Source organism: Chroicocephalus ridibundus, chromosome 20 (genome assembly GCF_963924245.1).
Source record: "Chroicocephalus ridibundus chromosome 20, bChrRid1.1, whole genome shotgun sequence".
In the NCBI taxonomy this organism is placed as follows: Eukaryota; Metazoa; Chordata; class Aves; order Charadriiformes; family Laridae; genus Chroicocephalus; species Chroicocephalus ridibundus.
In genome coordinates, this window is record NC_086303.1 from 5,704,906 (window position 1) to 5,721,581 (window position 16,676).

The 16,676-nt window shown below is 51.8% G+C and overlaps 2 protein-coding genes across 3 annotated transcripts; both read right to left on the reverse strand.

The window, feature by feature from the left end:
• Nucleotides 1–153: 153 nt before the first annotated feature.
• Nucleotides 154–7,832, reverse strand: C20H1orf116 (chromosome 20 C1orf116 homolog). 2 transcript variants are annotated; one of them, XM_063356805.1, is made up of 5 exons: nucleotides 7,511–7,832; nucleotides 7,313–7,389; nucleotides 4,228–4,358; nucleotides 2,694–2,871; nucleotides 154–2,203 (listed from the first exon to the last, which is right to left on the reverse strand). In XM_063356805.1, exons 1-5 carry the CDS (start codon nucleotides 7,543–7,545, stop codon nucleotides 1,002–1,004), a joined length of 1,623 nt encoding a protein of 540 aa, XP_063212875.1. In that variant the 5' UTR covers nucleotides 7,546–7,832; the 3' UTR covers nucleotides 154–1,001. The 2 variants fall into 2 exon arrangements, with proteins under 2 accessions (XP_063212875.1, XP_063212876.1); XM_063356806.1 differs by having other exon boundaries at nucleotides 2,642–2,871; nucleotides 7,313–7,832.
• Nucleotides 7,833–11,644: 3,812 nt separating this feature from the next.
• On the reverse strand, nucleotides 11,645–16,622 carry YOD1 (YOD1 deubiquitinase). Its single transcript, XM_063356932.1, has 2 exons — nucleotides 16,323–16,622; nucleotides 11,645–15,854 (listed from the first exon to the last, which is right to left on the reverse strand). The coding sequence occupies exons 1-2, from the start codon at nucleotides 16,528–16,530 to the stop codon at nucleotides 15,148–15,150; spliced, it is 915 nt and encodes a 304-aa protein (XP_063213002.1). The 5' UTR covers nucleotides 16,531–16,622; the 3' UTR covers nucleotides 11,645–15,147.
• Nucleotides 16,623–16,676: the final 54 nt, after the last annotated feature.

The window sequence follows — 16,676 nt, forward strand, 5'->3', positions numbered from 1 at the left end:
CCTTTCCTCGTAAGGGAGATGCTCCAGTCCCTCAATCATGAAGTTTAAAACTTATTATTTAGCTTTACCAGAGCTGTAACTGCAACATAAATCTACACTACACCGTCATTTTCTGATCATATACAAGTTTATTACAGAAATAAACCACCTTCATTATAAAAGGCGTTCAGCATAAACGTTGACAGCATCGGCTGGGTCTGAAAGATGCGAGGAGAGTTTGAAAGGGAATGAAAAGGCGCTGCCTCAGACTTGCATCTCTCTCGTTTTGGGCCGTGTTTCTCGTTTTGCCACTGAAACACAGTCTGTCCGTCCTTAACTGTCACTTCATGCTGAACGCGGCTGTTCACGCGTCTTCTAACCCGGGCTGTCGGGGCTGGAGGTGAGAGGTGGTCAGAGGAGGCGCGGGATGCCTCTGCAGCCCCTCGCCCGCGGGCGCTGTACGAGGAGCACTCGTGTGCGGGGGAGCATTGCTGAACCCCCTCCCTTGCCCCTCGGTCCCACAGTTCTGTAGGTGGCAGTGGTGGCTTTTGGGAGGCACTTGCACGGGGCAGGGGAGTGCTCCGGCCTCGGAGGCTTTGAGAAAGTTAAAACCCCACAAAATCCTAAAGGAGCAGCGGAGTCCAGCGGTTCTTCCCAGAGAGGCTTTAGCCACAGGCGACCCCTTTTAAAATAAGCCAACCCCCAATTCCATGGCTTCCCTGCTGCGACGAAGCCCCAAATGCATTAAAGACCTTGTAGGAGAATATGCCCCATCCGCGTGCTGAGTGATGCTTTCTATAAATAGCTCATATGCACTTGCTATATACAAAATGTTATGTACATGGGGCGTTACTTTATTTGGTGTGAAGCTCTGAATACCTCTCGTGGTGCCGCTCCCAAGATGCTGGGGCAGGAGATCACAGCAGAAGATGCTTATGGTTGTGCTGCCTGAGGACAAGCAGCGAAGGCACCTGGATCCAGGGTGAAAAGCCCCTTTTCCAGCAGCCCCGTGGCTCGGTGGGCTATTCCTTCAGCAGACCCAGCTTCTTCAGTGCCTCTCGCCGGTTCTCATCGGTTGCCCCCTTGGGGGAAATCTTCACGCTGATGCTGGAGCGGGGAGGCTTGGGGAAGCTCTGCAGCAGGTGGGATCGCCGCTTGTTGCTCTTCTCCGGCTCCATCTGCCCGGACTCCTTCAGCCCAGCAAAGTCCTTCCCTGCCACGAGGGACGTCGGCCGGGGGCGGCTGCTCCTCAGGAAGCTCGGGGCGAGCCGCTCGATGAAGGACATCTTGCCCAGGGAGCTGCTGGTCTTGACGCTCTGCTCCTTGACGCTGCTCATGTAGCTGCTCAGCCCCACACCGGAGCGCTCCAGGGTGTTGGATTTGAAGTTCATCTGCCGGATACCTGGCACCAACCTCTCCGCCGCCCCATGGTGTGCCTCGGGCTCTCCGGTGACATGGAATGGCATCTCCCTTGGTTGGGGTTGTGTGGTAGGTTGAAGGTGGGTGCTGACCTCCCTCCTGTCCTGTGACAGTCCAAGCTTCTCCAACGCCTCCCGTCGGGCTTTCTCCCTCTCCTTGGGGTCGAGATGCCCCGAATTCCCCTTTTCAGCAGCAGCGTTGCTGGCAAAGCTGGCCGAGGACGGCGGTGGTGCTTTTACCTTCTGGCCAGGCTCTGTGGCGAGTGGCACTGGGCTGTTTTTGCTGGTTTTCAGGATAATATTTGGTGGCAGTTTACGTGGCTTGGGGGCAGTTGGAGGCCCGCGCTTGGCATCTGGGTCCTGAGGGACCTCTTCCAACGCGGATTTCTCTGGCTGGCCCCATGAAGTCCAAGCCTTGGTCTCCTTGGCTGAGCAATTGCTCCGTGACCACTCGTGGCTCACCAGGTCATCCTGGAAGGGATCTGGAGGCTGGATAATCAAAGATTCCAGGGACTTCACCTGGCTTCTTGTATTGGCTTGGTCAAGCCCATCCTTCTTGGCCATCTCCTGTGAAGATTTACCTACTGGCACTGGTTCCTCCACTGTGCGGACAGTCACTTTGCTGTCCAAAGCTCCGTTTGCTCTCTGTGCGTTTGCTACAGTCATGTTCCTTGGAAGACTGTAATAGCCTGGGCTTGGAACCGCTGCTGGAGCTGAGCTTGAGAAGGTGGAGATGCTCTTACCACTCTTCTGGTCAGCTGCACGCTGCTGACCCACGCTCAGACGGGGAGCCCCATTTTCCAAATCTAGGCAAAGAGAGAGATGTGAAGTCACGCACCATTCTGCAGACGGACACAGGACACTGTCCTGTGGGCAAAAGCAGCCTCTCCACACCTGACGAACCAGCGCAGCCGTGGCAGAGTTCACCCAGAGAGCTTACCCTGACCACAGCTAAGAAAGTCAGATACTGTGGATTTGGCAGAGCACACAGTGAATGAGGAGCCTCGTTAACCTGTGTAACCTGTATAGCTCAGAGCGTGAGCAAAGATGCTCTGCCCCGCGGTTCTGCCAACCTCGCCAGGCAGCTCCTGCATGTGAGAACTGGGAAAATGCAGTCGGTGCCCTACTGACCTCGCTGCCTACAGCCACCGCTCGCCACGGAGTGACGAAAGCAAGCTGGCTTTAGCTTACCACGTGAATAAAACCGGGGCAATGCTCCTTCCCTGCCTGCCAAGGGAACGCACCCTGCGTGAAAGTCCCTTTGCAAACAAGGCTGGAGCGCGGTCTGCAGCTCACCCCGGGGAACGGAGTCTCGCTTGGGCCACGTCCTGGGCAGCTTGGAGGGCTCCACGTGGTCGGTCTCATCAGTAGAGACCCCGCTGTCTGCTTCTGCATCCAGCGAGCCAATAGTTTCTTCTAAGAACATCAGACACTCTTTCTCTTCCACAGATAAGTAGTCGTAACTGTTATCGCTCTGAAAAAGAAAAAAGCAGCACAGGTAGGAGACGCGGGGGTATTACTAGTCACAGCCCTGACAGGTAAGGAGGGACCTGTGACGGCTCCTGGCTGGGAGACTTGGCCAGTGAGTTCAAAAATTGGTACTGACAGCTACAGAAAACTAAACAACTTCCTATAAAAATATATACATACACTTAAGGCCATTTTTATATTACCCCCCTATAAGCATCAGAAGATGAGCTATTTCTAACTTGGAAACTTGGCCTCTACCTTCGAGTTCTTTAGTTTACTTCGAAATATGAGCAGATGGGCAACGCGGGTGGTCTATAGGTACAGACACCTGTACTGATCAGCAGTGCCGAATCTTAGAAGCTTGTCTAAATATCGTAAACACTGAAGGCTTATCTGTGGGTGGTGGTCCCTCTCCTTGTTCTCCCATTCATATCCCAGCAAGATTCTGTTTAATTTTTGTTGTATTTCAAGTACCATGAGACGTGATTGCAGTGGAAGTGCCAAGTTACAAGGCGATACATGCAATATATCATGAAAAAACTGAAGGGCAGGAAAGGATGGAGATCAGCGAGCGGGGAGGAGAAATTGTCCCAGGTGGGGTTGTTTTGCGGAGACACCTATCCAAACCTTTTACCATGCGATGTTGCAACCAGTTTTTCCATCCCTAATAAATTTCAGAGGGTTTGGTTCTGGTTTGCAATACATCAAATGGAAAGCCTGTTCAGGACTGAGCGTTGCACTTGCACATATCAATTATGCTCCAAGTCAGACAGGATGTAATTAGTCCATCCATCAATCTTGGAATCGGTGTTCGGAGACAAACAAGCTTTAATGGACAGATAGTGAAAAATTACACATCTACACCCATGGTCCAAACTCACCCCTGCCTTAACTAGGAAATTAATCTCTTGTCAGCTGGGAGGAGTACAGCTCGCTGTCTTTTCCAGGTGAAGTCACCCTGGCTGGAGCCGGTCTGACCCAGTTATCCAACTGGTCTAATCCCTCACTGGGGAGCGCGCCCGGCTCCTCCTGCCCAGCGCTTGCACTATCTGCATCTGTGGGCAAGGCAGGAGCCCCGGGCTCTCGGTGCCACGTCCCCGAGGAGACCTTGCAGGAGCTCCGGCTCCCGATCGCTGCCACGCGCCTGGCAGGACGGAAAGGCTGGGAGTGCTTTGGGGCAGGAATTAATTTGGTTCTTACGTTGCCCTTGGCGTGATGCTGTGTCAGGGCCCCCAGGTGCTTCCAAAGCACTGACGGAGAGTGGTTTTGAGCAGAGATCTGACTGAAATCCTTCCTCAGCCGCCGAGAGGGGCGAGTTGAGCCCCCGCTGTGCCCGGGTGGGCAGCACAGGGTTACTTACACGCTGCGAGTGGTTGGAGGCCGTGCTGACCATGCTGTCGCAGCTGTCAGAGTTGCAGCCAGCCATCCCCAGCTCCTTCCTAGGCATAGCACAGGCTGCCGCGGTGTCCGGCGTGGGGGGCAATATCCCGGCTGAAGCAGAAGAAAGGAGAGGCGTTAAGCTGCGGGACCCCCCGGGGGGTGCAGGCACGCTGGGCAGGCGGGCTGTGGAGCTGCTGGATGGATGGAAAGTACGACGGAAGCTGCACGTGAGGCTGCTGTTCTCCAGGAGAAGGTTCGGCTGGGCTTTTTTAAAGCATCCTTGGAACTGAAGTTTTCCCCAAAAGAATAGGAAATAGAGCGAGCTCTGGACCGCCTGCCCACGGCCATCTCACCGTGGGGGTTCTCTAATCATCCCAGAGGTGCGGACAAGGTGGTTCCCAAGCGAAGGAAGAAGCTGTAAGCTCGGCAGCAGCGATCCCATCCCAAGGCAAGCCCAATCCCAGCTCTGACGCACCGGACCTCTGCCCTCCTCCACACCCACCCTTCCCAGTGACGCTCTGCTGGGACCTTCCTCCCGGCGAGGACCTTCCCCGGGGATCACCGAGGTGTCGTGGCCGCAGGGAGGTGCCCTGGTCCTTCGGGGCACGCCGGGGAGCGTTGGGGCACACGCCTGGCATGGTTCGCTCGGAGCAGGGCAGTGCTGGGAGCTGTGCCCGGGCTGCCCCCATGGGCCGTGTCTCCGGCCACCCCGGGGGTGTCGCAAGCAGCACCCCAAGGTCCCCCCCCTGCTCGCGGTGATGCACCTTTGCTGCTCTCCTGGATGGAGCCTGTTACACCCAAACTCCCGTAACGTCTGCTGACAAACAACCTGACATCAGGGTTCCCAACAGCGAGACCGTCCCCGGCGGCGGAGGGGACAGTTATGCTCAGAGGGTGCCTGGCCGAGAGAGAGCTCCGCTGCCTGCGGGGAGAGGCTGAGCAGCCTACAAAAGGCGTAATTACTTCTGGATGTAAAGCATTAACCTTCCAAAATTCACTGCCACCACCAATTATGTGTTTTCTCCGCCCGCGCCGCCCATTCTTGGGGAGAGAACTGGGCTGGGGAGAGCGGCAAAACAAACGCCCCCTGCAACACACACGGGCCCACGCGAGAGGATTTGCTCGTCAGAGGACAGAGGAGCTCTTTGTGCCGTGACCTGCCCGGAACACGCTGCCGCTTTTTTTTTTTTTTCCCCCTTGTAGCAGGATCAGGGAATTAGACGGAGCGATAAGCGAGCAGAACTGGCTGCTTGTTCCGAGCGTTAGACCCTGAAAGAATTCCTTTGTAATTGGGACATGCCGCAAAAATTACATTTCAACACCCACACCCTGACAGATCCGATCCTTCCGCGCAGGAGTTTAGTGTTTTGGTCTCAGCTTTGCATTATTTGTTGCTTAAATTACGTTTGAGTAAGAGGTGCTTTTGGAACAGCAATAGCCGTGATTCTTTGGAATTTGGATAACTTCATAGCCAGAGCTTTTAGCTGTTGGGAAGCAGAGAAACTGGGTTTGGGGGGAAACCCAGTTTGGGGGGGGTTTAGGCTTCTGCAAGCCACAGGGTTTTGCTGTGCACCTGAAGATTTGCAACGTGAAATACGAATCTGTTTCCAAGCAGCAGGAGACGACCGCCTGCACGGCGGGGATTGCTGCAACGCTGCTCACCGCCTCCTGCACGCGTCCGAGAGAGCAAAACCCTCGGGGGAAGCGAAAGTCTTGCTCCAACTTGACCCCTGCAGCCGGAGCAGCCGGTCGGTGCCAGCGTCCCCTGTCCCCCCCGGGAGCGGCAGCATGGCCCCCCTCTAACCAGGGGGTTCGACGGAGAGAATTCCACCATCGGAATGCCCAATGCCATCGGCCCACTGGAAAAAATAAGTTGCCCTGGTTCAAACGGCGTTTGCAAACACAAAGCGGGTGCCCGGGGTTTGGCACCCGCCGAGCCCCCCCTCGCTGGGAGGCAAAGTTCACCCAGCGCTCGTCGGAGGCCGGGGAGGATCTAGGCAGAAAAGGAGAAGTTCGTTTTCCTGCCCACGAGTTCTCGGGTGCAATTGTGGCTCTAACGCCTTCATCCGACTCGGGAAAGGGGAAAAAAAAATCAGTGCTGAAAGATCCCGGTTTTTATGATTCGGAAGGATTTTGCTTGTTCCTTCCTTTCGCTGAGTAACACGGTTCAGCCTGTGTTACTTCGCCGAGTTCAGCCACAAACTGAAAATATGAGTGAGCATTTAAATTAAAAGACATGGCTCGTGAACAGCTGTTTTTCAATGGTGTGTATGTCTTCCCCCGCTAAAAATGCTTTTAGAGGAAGCTATTTTTTATCTAAAATAAAAGTCCAGTTCGCGCAGCTTCTGTGACAGCTGCTGTAACTGTCCTTTGCAAAGCTCCCTGAGCCCTCAAACTTCAAAGAGGCGCTGGGTAGCAATTAATGCTAATTGCTTTATAGGAAGAGGCTACTTTCTTTTAAGGCCAGTACTACTGCAAGTATTCTATCCCGGCTCTCCAGCAAAGGTAAAGAACCTCGGTATTTTGGCTGTCTGAGGCACAGCAGCCGGGTCCCCCTGCCTTACAGCTGCTGGCAAAGGGCTTTGACCCGGCCAGCTCGAAAGAGAAAACGAAGCAAAACGCCGTTTGCAGGTACCGTCCCAGCGGCTGCTGCTCTGCAGCGGCACAGCGGGATGGATCCCACCTCGGGGCGAACGGAGGCGATGGCGGCAGATCTATTTAAACAAGAAAATCAAGTGCACGCAGCAGCTGCCCGAGCTCTTTGCTGTCCTCAGCACGAGTTTTCCCAGTCTCTCCCTGCCGGCAGCTGCTGGTCTCCCCGGCTTTCCTCCCGCCACCACCTTCAACCCACCTCGTCCATCTTCCCTGGTGCCACCTCCCGTGACACCTCCACCACTTTCCCCTTCCAAAGCAACGCGTGTCCGTACCCCCATGGGTGCCCGGGCCCCGTGTCCTCCCCGGGCAGAGACGCTCAGCCCCTCGCCCACAGCCCACGCAGCAGGAAAAGGACAGAAAGTAAAAGCCGAGAAGGAAGAGAGATTATTATATTATTTTCTTTTTTTTACCAGGACGTCCGTCGCTCCACGCTGCCCGGCTCCTTGTCCCAGCCGTGCCTATCCCAGGACTTCTTTGCTTTTCTGGGCTAACCAAACAGAGCCGGGTTACACATTAACTCACCTGCCCGGCCGAGATAAGGCTGTGCGGTGCTGGGTGGGTGGGTGCTGGGCGGGTGGGTGCTGGGCGGCGAGCCCCCGGCCCCTCACCTGCAGCCTGCGGCACCGGGGCGAGAGAAACTCATCCCACAGCCGTGCAGGGCGGGTTCGTGGTGCTGCGGGCTGGGGTCCCAGCACCGCCGAGCCCCTAAAACACCTTCATGTGCTGCCCTGACGCGGCCGGGTCCCTGCACGCCGTGATCGCTCGCAGCCCTGCCAGAGAGGCTCTGCTCCCAGCCAGCGCGGGGCAGGCAGCGCAGGCAGAGGTGCAGGCAGTGCAGGCAGCACAGGCAGCCCGTGCCCGGGAGGCTGCGGGCAGCTCTGCGCGGTACCACCCAGCTCACTCACTTCCCGGCTTGGCTGGTGTCCTCTGATGTCCTCAGCGCGGGTTTCGCCGGAGACTCCTTAATCCGGCAGCCTGTTCTGCCGCATAGCTGCTCGCTGACACGCGGAGGAGCCCAACGCGCAGCCCTGACCAAAGCGCTTTTGTACATAATAATTAAGTCCTTTGCGCCCTGCGCTGCTGAAGGCATTACCCCACAACTGGTTTATTCTCTTGGGTGGTTTTGTGCATGAGGTCCCTCTGCTCAGGGTAGGACCCGGCTCCTTCTCACCTCTAAAAACACAGATCGTTACTAGAACAAGTACGTACTTGCGTATCACCAGAACTTTGGCAGAGACCAAAAGTTTGCTGTCTGCTGCTGTACAGTGTACGATTCTTGTAAAGACAGGTAAAAAGCCATTTTAGAAGGGAAGCTTCACCACTAAGCTTTATTTATGTGTTAGAGAAGGGGGTGCTGCAGTCATGTATGCTCTGGGGCTTGTTCTGCACCTCCTGCCCGGCTGCGGCTCCCCTTTGCCCCTCCTGGCATCGTTCCCTGCAGGCGCTGAGCCCCTCCGCATGTTCATTCCCTCTCTCCCTAATGCTGGAAGCTCTTCTCTTCACTGGGCTGCCTGAGTCCTCGAGCCTGGGTAAAGCTAAAGCCCCCGGGACACCCGTTGCCCTCCTCACTCACACCAACACCTGCTCAGAAACTGCTGCCGGGGCACGTCCTTTGGCAGCGTCCCCTCCTCTGGAGACAGGGGTACCACCGCTGCTGCCACTCTCTGGGGGGAGGTAAAGGAGAGCCCAGTTATTCCATCTGCAGCACTGGGTGACGCCGACCTCCAGTACCCGATCTGCCGGGTGGTGCTGCAGAAACAGCTGGAAGAGCTGCCGTGACTTGTGATTACCCCGACTTTGGGCTCTCCTAGTAAAATTACAGCTTTTCCCTCTGATAAGCAATGCTTAGGGCAATGCTTCCCCCTCCCAGCAGAGCATCTGCTCTGCAGGGCACTCCTCACTGGATAACTATCAATCAACATCCAAGCAGAAACCCTGCAGCAAACTTGCAGAATCGATATAGCCACCAGATCCATTCAAGTTTTCGTGCTTCGGTGATTTCATTTTTATTGGGTTGCTGTTTTTTGCTTTAGAAACAGGCTGTGTTGCAATGCGAGTTCCCTGCTGCACAGAACAGGGAAGTGGAAACATCTGTTATTTAAAGCCATGGTAGGATGGAGAGAAAGCAGAGGTTCCCATCAGCTACAGCTGTGCCCAGTTAGCAAGGTAAGGGGAAGGGGAAGGGGAAGGGGAAGGGGAAGGGGAAGGGGAAGGGGAAGGGGAAGGGGAAGGGGAAGGGAAATGGAAATGGAAATGGAAATGGAAATGGAAATGGAAATGGAAATGGAAATGGAAGGGGAATGGAAGGTGTGTGCTGACAAGCAAATCCAGAAGGCAGAGGCTGTGGGAGCCCGTCCGGTCGTGTCTCCCGCAGCCTGCAGCAAAGGTGAGGGGTGCGAGCGCGGCATGTTGGGGCATCGCCGCAGCCGGTGGTCACAGAACCGAGTGCGGGACTTGGTGCCGGCACTTCTGGAAGCGTTGGCTGGTGTTGTGCTGGGTGGTGCAGCAACGTGCACAGGGTCAGATTCACACTGGGTTTGCCGGGTTGCGCTTAGTTCTGAGCCTGCTTTAAGAGAGGGAGCAAATCTAAACCCAGGGCTATTTTCTTATTGCGCGTGCAAACACGGTGTGCCTGAGCGACCACTCCGGGACAGGGCGAGTGTGTCCCGAGAGCTCCGCGCTGCCAGCACAAGGGCTTAAATCTGTGCCGTAACATAAATAGAGCTTGCTGCCTGCAGGGCTGCGAGCGGGTCAGGAAAATGTCATGATCCATCAAGAAAAGTCTTGAGCTTCTCTGAATCGGGTGCCCAGAGAGAACCTGTTCTTTTCCCCCTTTCCTCTTCCTCCAATGAATATAAATAGCTACAACCCAAAATAAAGCGTGATTTCATATAGGTGGCATGAAGTACATGTAAGTAGTCAAATGATGCAGAGAAAACTCCACAATGCTGTGAAAGGACTTTGGCATGTTAACAGACCCGTTGTGCCTCACCCTCTTCATAAACAAACAAAGACAAATGATTCAGTCCCGGCCCTGAAGGAAACGCATCCACACGGCGTCACCGATAAGATACCTGTTAACGTAATGACATTTATTTGACTCTGTAAGACTGTTGGACACTTTCCTTAGACCAAATTGTCCGTACAGTAGGTATGCTGACGGATCAATTATGAAAAATACTAGGTAGTTAATACCTACTATTACACAGCAGTTTAGGGAAATAATTAAATCTTCATAAGGCTGGGAACCGAGCAAGCAACCCTATTTATGATGCCTGTTTTACAGAAAAGAGGTAGAGAACTGAGGTGATCTCTTTCCATACCTTGGTTAGCATTAACTCTGCATCAGAAAGGAGGAGTCAGCTCTCAGGGTATAACACAGTTCCACAAGGCTTTAATTAAAAATAATAGACAAGGACACTGCAATCTCGGACAACCTAATTTTGTTAACTTCCCCTGTTGCATTCTTTTGTAACAGAAAGCATCCAGGTGCTCACGCTTACGGGAGTGAAAAAGCAATATTGATTTCAGCCAATTTGAAGTCATTTTATTCTGCCCAGTCCCGAGCAGAGCAAAACCCGATGGCAGTTCCACAGCTGGGTGCAGTTGGATTTAAAATGCAGGCAGGCGTGTCATTTGTAGGATAAAGAGTTGTAATTTTCAAAATAGCAAGCTGAAAGTTTTTAATTTTTTTTTTTCCCCCTCCTCTTATTAAAGGGTTTCCCTGGCAGGGAGAGGTTTGCGGGGCTCAGCCACGGGGGCTGCGCGGGGCAGGAGCCCCCGGTGCTGCCCAGCCCTGAGCCTTCCTTGGTTTCTCAAAAATCCCCATCGATACGGGGATTTCTGTGTTCAGGGCACTCGTTCGGCATTTTCTTCACTTATCCTGTCCCCTCCTCCTGCTCCCTCAAAGTTGAGAAGGGCAAATAGATAACGCTGCTGAGGTCAAAAATGTTTATAAAAATGACGGGTGCTCCTGCGCCGCCAGCGCAGTCTCACGGTGGCTTTGTTGCCCCGGGGCGGGTGACGACTGCAGGGCTGTGACGGTCTGGAACAGGGCTCTAGAAAAAGCAGGATGGGTGCAGGAGGCGCTGGTCCCAAACCGTCACAAGTGGCCTCTGCTGTGACCGTGCACACAAAAAGGTGCAGATTTCAGATGCTGATTTTATACCGTGTAAGGAGATGTTCCTTTTCTCAGCACTCTCCCCAGCAATTGCTCTTTTTACATAAGTTTATCCAGAACTAAGGAATTAAGTTTATCCTTCAGAAACTTTGGAATATTACTGACTTACTCCCGAGACCAGTCTTTCAGGCGGTGGCATCCATGACGTACGTACGTACGCTACTGAACCCAAACCTTCCTGTCCAAGTCTGTCTACCTAACGATTTATGTATTTGAATGCATAAAAGATACTGGAGGTATGTGAAACTCTTTACGCTTTTTTTTCTCTTCGTACCCGACGCTACTTATACAGACAAAATAGTTTACTACTAAAAAAAAGAAAAAAGTTATTGTCGAACAAGTTGGAAGTGAAGAAGCTTCATCCTGACCAGGTTGGGAGGCTGCGTCCCTCTCGCTGTGACTGCCTCGGTGCCAAGGGAAAAAGGGAACGAGGTGGAGGGAAAGCAGATGGAAACGCCTCCAAGGCTGCCCTTCCTTTATGTGAAGACCCGGAAAACACACTGGGGAGCAGCAGCCAATGGGGCCCAAACCTGAAATTCAAGAACTGAGGCAGAGACTAGGCTGAACAAGCATGCATCACTCACGTTTATTGGTGCATCAACAATTTTGCAATTCAGGGCACGTGTTTAAGGAAATATGTTATAGCAACTGATCCGTACTGACGATACACAAACCGGAACGATGTACTGCCGAATTACATTGGTAACTAAGACGTTTAGAAACGTTTTTACTGCGATGGGAACACGCGCTGTCTGCCGCGGTGAAAGTCCTTGCTCAACATCTGCTCAACGTGTAAACTCGGACAAGCTTTTAAGGTGCTGTTATAACCACGGCATGCATCTCTTCGTACAACACAACACGTCTGTGAAAGGCCACGTGATCAGAGCGTGTGAGGCTCTTCTTTGAGTAAAGAAGGAATTTGGTGCTGGTGGAAGGGCCAGACTGGCACCAGGAAACCGGAATTCTTTAACTGAAGATCCAGAACTGCGCAGATGGGTGGAACACGACCAAGCTTTGAGCAGGCGCAGCTTCGAGGCAAAAACCGCAGTTTCCAGGGGCCGTTTAGTTACTGACCCCCGTGCTGACGTACTCGGCAAGGAAATGAGCGCTCAGTTTAAATGGGAATGGCAACAAGAGTAATGGTAAGGACACACATTATTTTAATTTCTTACATGCTTTCTGGACTGGTCTGGGCAGGTGACACTATTCCCTGCCAGTACCTGGGCCTACGTTCCACACCTCTACTCTAAAATACCCGTCATTAATTTGCTGTGTAATTACTAACAGTCCAGTGCAAACATATCACTGATGTTCAGTAGTTTATCCCACTAGTACCAGGATGCCGTTTTTGTGATAATTCCGTAATTGTATCATTAAGGGCAGGCAAATGCTGATAAAAGATAGTAAAAAAAAAACCCTAACATTTATAAAAGAAAGGGAGTTGTACTTTAAATATATCCATATCTTACACTTTAAATAACGCAGATACTTTCTGTTTGGGAGAGTTTACAGGAATCACATAAGGCTTTCCGACTCAAGGTCAGTCCCACAGGTCACTTGCTCCTTGAAAAAGTTTGTCAGCGTGTAACAGCATCAGCTTTTACAAAGATGAATTACGGCAGTTCAGTTGACTTTTTTTTTAACCAAAGAGATTTTATTTTCTGGGCAATGAAAGAAAACATCCAAGCAGTGATATTGACACATCCCCCTCAAAAGGAACGGATTCTCTGTTAGCAGATTTCCAATGCAACCATGATATAGCAAAGCTAAACACTCTGGATTAAACAAGCTAATTTTAAAAATACTGTAACTGAGAAATACCAAAAAAAAAAAAATATTTTTTACACACCTTCAGAAATCCACCCAGGATACAAAGCTCAAATCTAAGTGTTGCTCCCCAAAGTCATTTGCATTTGCAAACGTGGCAGACAACAAATATGTATCTTCCCCTTCTGTTTCAAAGCCACCCAAAGACCTTTACACCTCTCTGAGGTAGGTATTATGTCCATTTTACAGATGGCAAATGGTGAGGATCAGCTCCTTGTCCAAGGCGTCTCACCGCTCCGGTGTGAGAGCTGCCAATACGACTTAGGATGGACAGTCTCTTGGTCTCATTCCTAGACAGTATTTCATCTCAAGTAGTTAAAACACAGTGTAATCTTCAAGTTCCTTTGAACTCTCAGGTATTTCTTCAGGTTTATAAGCGTCAGCTTCTAGAGGGCTGGTTTTAATGTTGGGTTTTGTTGTGTTTTGGCTTTTTTTCTAATGGTAGGCTAAATCAAAGTGGGGTTTAACACCGGAAGCTAAGTGGCTTTCTCTAGGAAACTCCCAACAGCGCTAATGTGTATTTTAATATTGAATTTAAAAGAAGCCTGGTCCATAGTGCTCTTGGTGATTCTATTCTTTTTACTTAATTATTCATGCCTCAGTTCAGCAAAGCACGCGCTTACGTAATTATGTTCCATTTTCAATGAGACCCTCCTGTATTTCAAGGTCCAACTGGGAGCCTCTGCTGAGAACTTCAGTGAAACATACTTTTTATAGAAAATAAGTTTTTGCTGCAGCAGGCGTTTAGCCAGATGCCTTAAAGAACAGAGGCCTTTAAAACTAGATCTTAGGTTCCACTTGGAAAGTGGGTTTATTTCTGCCTTAGTCCGAAGAGGCACGTTCTTGATCCCCATTTGTACAAGTGCAAGGAAGGTAACTCTAAACAGAGTAACAGAAGAATAGCAGGCTAAGAGTACTTTAAAATTCCATAAAACAAGTATGTGTCGCAGGCATTTCAAAGAAAAATCCCTTTCAGTAATGTGCACCTTTACAGCACCTTTTAAAAGACCTCAAAAGCACTTGCGTTAAGCCTCACGACCCCGCTGTGAGGTAAGATACTTTAAACCAACTTCAGCTTCCCTGATTCTGAACAGTACGAGAAGTAGGGCAGTTTACTCAGCTTATTTTGTTCCGAAAATTAAACTGCACCCTTCATTATCAGAATTAAAGTCTTGCTACTGAACAGTCATCGGTGACAAATGAAACACATTAAGGCAGAATGCAGATGAAGACACTTCGAGCCTCCCTTCTGGGTTAGCACTCTGTCCTTCGAAAAAGGGCAAAACTTTTTGCCGGCAGAGTGAGAACTATACCTTAAAGTGCTAATTTACAGTATTTGGAATCTGGTACAGCTTAGTAACACTGTGGCCATGCGGCTATACCCAAGTAAAGTCTGCTTAAGTGTATTTAACAGATGCAAATTAAGTCACTTCCCTAACTACTGTATTTCCCTCCTGCCAGATACTATTATGAAGAAGAATCCAAAGTATCCCAAGAAACATGCCTATGTTCTGATGCAGTGTAAACACCAGGGGGTTGATAAGTTATTTTTCAAGCAACTAAAAACTACCTACGGAGGATTAATAAGTTTATTCAACACTTAACCATCTACTCATTAATTTAAAGAAGGCTATCTTAAAGCTTAGAGGCCATTTCTTTCTCTAAAGCCATGACTTCACACAAACAATACAGTCTACTTCTGATAGTAACAGAGTATAGGGCAGCTTTGGAGACACTCCTTCCATTAAAAATTGTGCACCAAATGAGCGGTTTCCCTTGCAAGAACCGCTTGTATGTGCGGAGTCTAATTCTTAGTATAAGTAATGCTGATACGTGTATTTCCCAAACCCTTACATTAATTAAATCACTCTGAAAACATAATACAGGGAGATTCATTCAGCAACTCAGAGGCTAGATTTTATGCTAGTGTTGAACAAGCCTGATTTTGTATGTCCGCTCAGATCGCATACACAAAGAGATTATATCAGAAATCAAGTTTTAGCTGCCAGTGTATACCACCGCCAAAGTACTATAAATTAGCATGCGAGAAGATACCTATTCCAAACCCATTGGAAAAGTCACTAACCATAACAAACCTGTGCGTCTTGGCCATCATTAAGTTAATACGCTTTTCAAGCTTTGTGAACGGAATTTTGTGATTACATACAGCTTATCTGGAAATCCAGAATTTTATTCTGGATTGGTGAGGTAGTCGATGTAACCCTCCTCATGTAGATGTCACACTTCTCCGAAGTTGGTGTGTCCAGTCTCCTTGGCGTGTTCTCTGGCTTCCACTTGTCCAGTTAGTCCCTTCTGGCACACCATGCACCTCAGCGTAAAGCGATTCACGTCGGTAAACTGCCTCTTCCGTCTGGCTTCATCCGCCAACTCCAACGCTTGCGCAAGAACAATATCATCAGTTGTGGAGAAAATGGTCTGGGGAGGAATGTCCGAGTCGGGGATTTTACGCTCAAGTGGATCGTAATGAATTCCATCGTAAATTAAAAGGACCCGCTTAGTGTAACTGGCATCTTCCCCAAAACGGTCGATTCTGACTGTCTGTGTGTCCACCACACAGATTTCGCACTGGTAAAATTTGGATAAAATGGACACTTCGATGGCTCCTCCCCAAGTCTCTTCTCGTCTGATCCAGTCGCAATACTCCCTGTTAGTTTTCCCTAGAACTGCCTCACAGTAAGAATCAGGATCACTTGCTACTATCTGGGCTATAAGGCTGCGCATCTCTGGGGCACAACCCGGGTCGTAAACGCCTCCCTCCACCACGTAGTACACGCTGGTGAAGAGACAGGAGTTATCCGCCGGGACAACCCTCCTCACAAGCACCGGTGCCGCTTCCCTCATGGAGTTTGACATTGTTCTTTTTGCAACAACAGGTGAGTCAGTCTTGGGTTTGGACGTATCCTCTTCGACGATCAGAGTATCACCTGTCAAACACAGGAGGAGGAAGAATTGAGAGAAATAAGCTGATGGGAGTTGAAGATGAAGCTGTTAAACACTACTGCGTTGTTGTTATTACTAAGGATCACCCTCGTTTTCCCCAGCAGCACGGTATTCTGATGGAAAACAGCCTCAGCCAACACAGCCCGCAGGACCGCAACTCCGTGGTGGGTTCCAGTGGACTCACCTGATGTCTCCTGGGTCCCCGTCCCCACAGCCCTGCGCTTTTGCCTCTGCCCCCCAGGGACGCGGGTGAAACCACCACCGAGGAGTCCTTCCCTCCCGAGCCGGCTGTGACAGCTCCCCCCAGGAGGAGGAACCGGCCCGGCAGCCGGCTGGCGAGGGGCGGGCTGGGCCGCAGCCTCCTTTAATTACGGTAATTGCAGCCGGCCGGACAGCAGAGGCCATAAAGCGCCGGTGCCCGCCCCCCCGCGCAGGCCCGGCCCGGCCCTCACCCGAGTGGATGCCGAGGTCGCCGAGCCGCCGCTCGCCGTCGCTGAGGTCCAGGCTCCGCGGCGGGAAACCGAGCAGGAGGCGCTGGGCCGGGGCGGGGACGCCGGTGAGGGCGGCCAGCGCGGCCTGCATGTCCCGGAGGCGGGAGTGGGCCGTGAGGCCGGGCAGGGGGTGGGTGCCGCTCCGGGCCTTGCAGCGCAGCCGCAGCATCCTCGGCGGGGCTGCCCCGCGCCGCCGCCGCCACCGCCCCACCGACCGACCGCCGCTTCCGCTTCCGCCCCGCCCACTCTCGCGAGACCTCCCGCCGCGCCTCGTCATTGGTCGGTGGAGTGGCCAATCAGAGAGCCGCCCGGCCG

What these genes read in the sequence shown, in the direction of transcription:
- C20H1orf116 (XM_063356805.1), bottom strand. Translation starts at nt 7,545, where the DNA reads ATGAGTTTCTCTCGCCCCGGTGCCGCAGGCTGCAG. An exon ending in CCTCCAACCACTCGCAGCGT is followed by an intron (nt 2,872 to 4,227) that starts GTAAGTAACCCT and finishes TTTCTTTTTCAG; the next exon opens with AGCGATAACAGTTACGACTA. An exon ending in GCGAGACTCCGTTCCCCGGG is followed by an intron (nt 2,204 to 2,693) that starts GTGAGCTGCAGA and finishes CTCTTTGCCTAG; the next exon opens with ATTTGGAAAATGGGGCTCCC.
- YOD1 (XM_063356932.1), bottom strand. Translation starts at nt 16,530, where the DNA reads ATGCTGCGGCTGCGCTGCAAGGCCCGGAGCGGCACCCACCCCCTGCCC. An exon ending in CGACCTCGGCATCCACTCGG is followed by an intron (nt 15,855 to 16,322) that starts GTGAGGGCCGGG and finishes TGTGTTTGACAG; the next exon opens with GTGATACTCTGATCGTCGAA.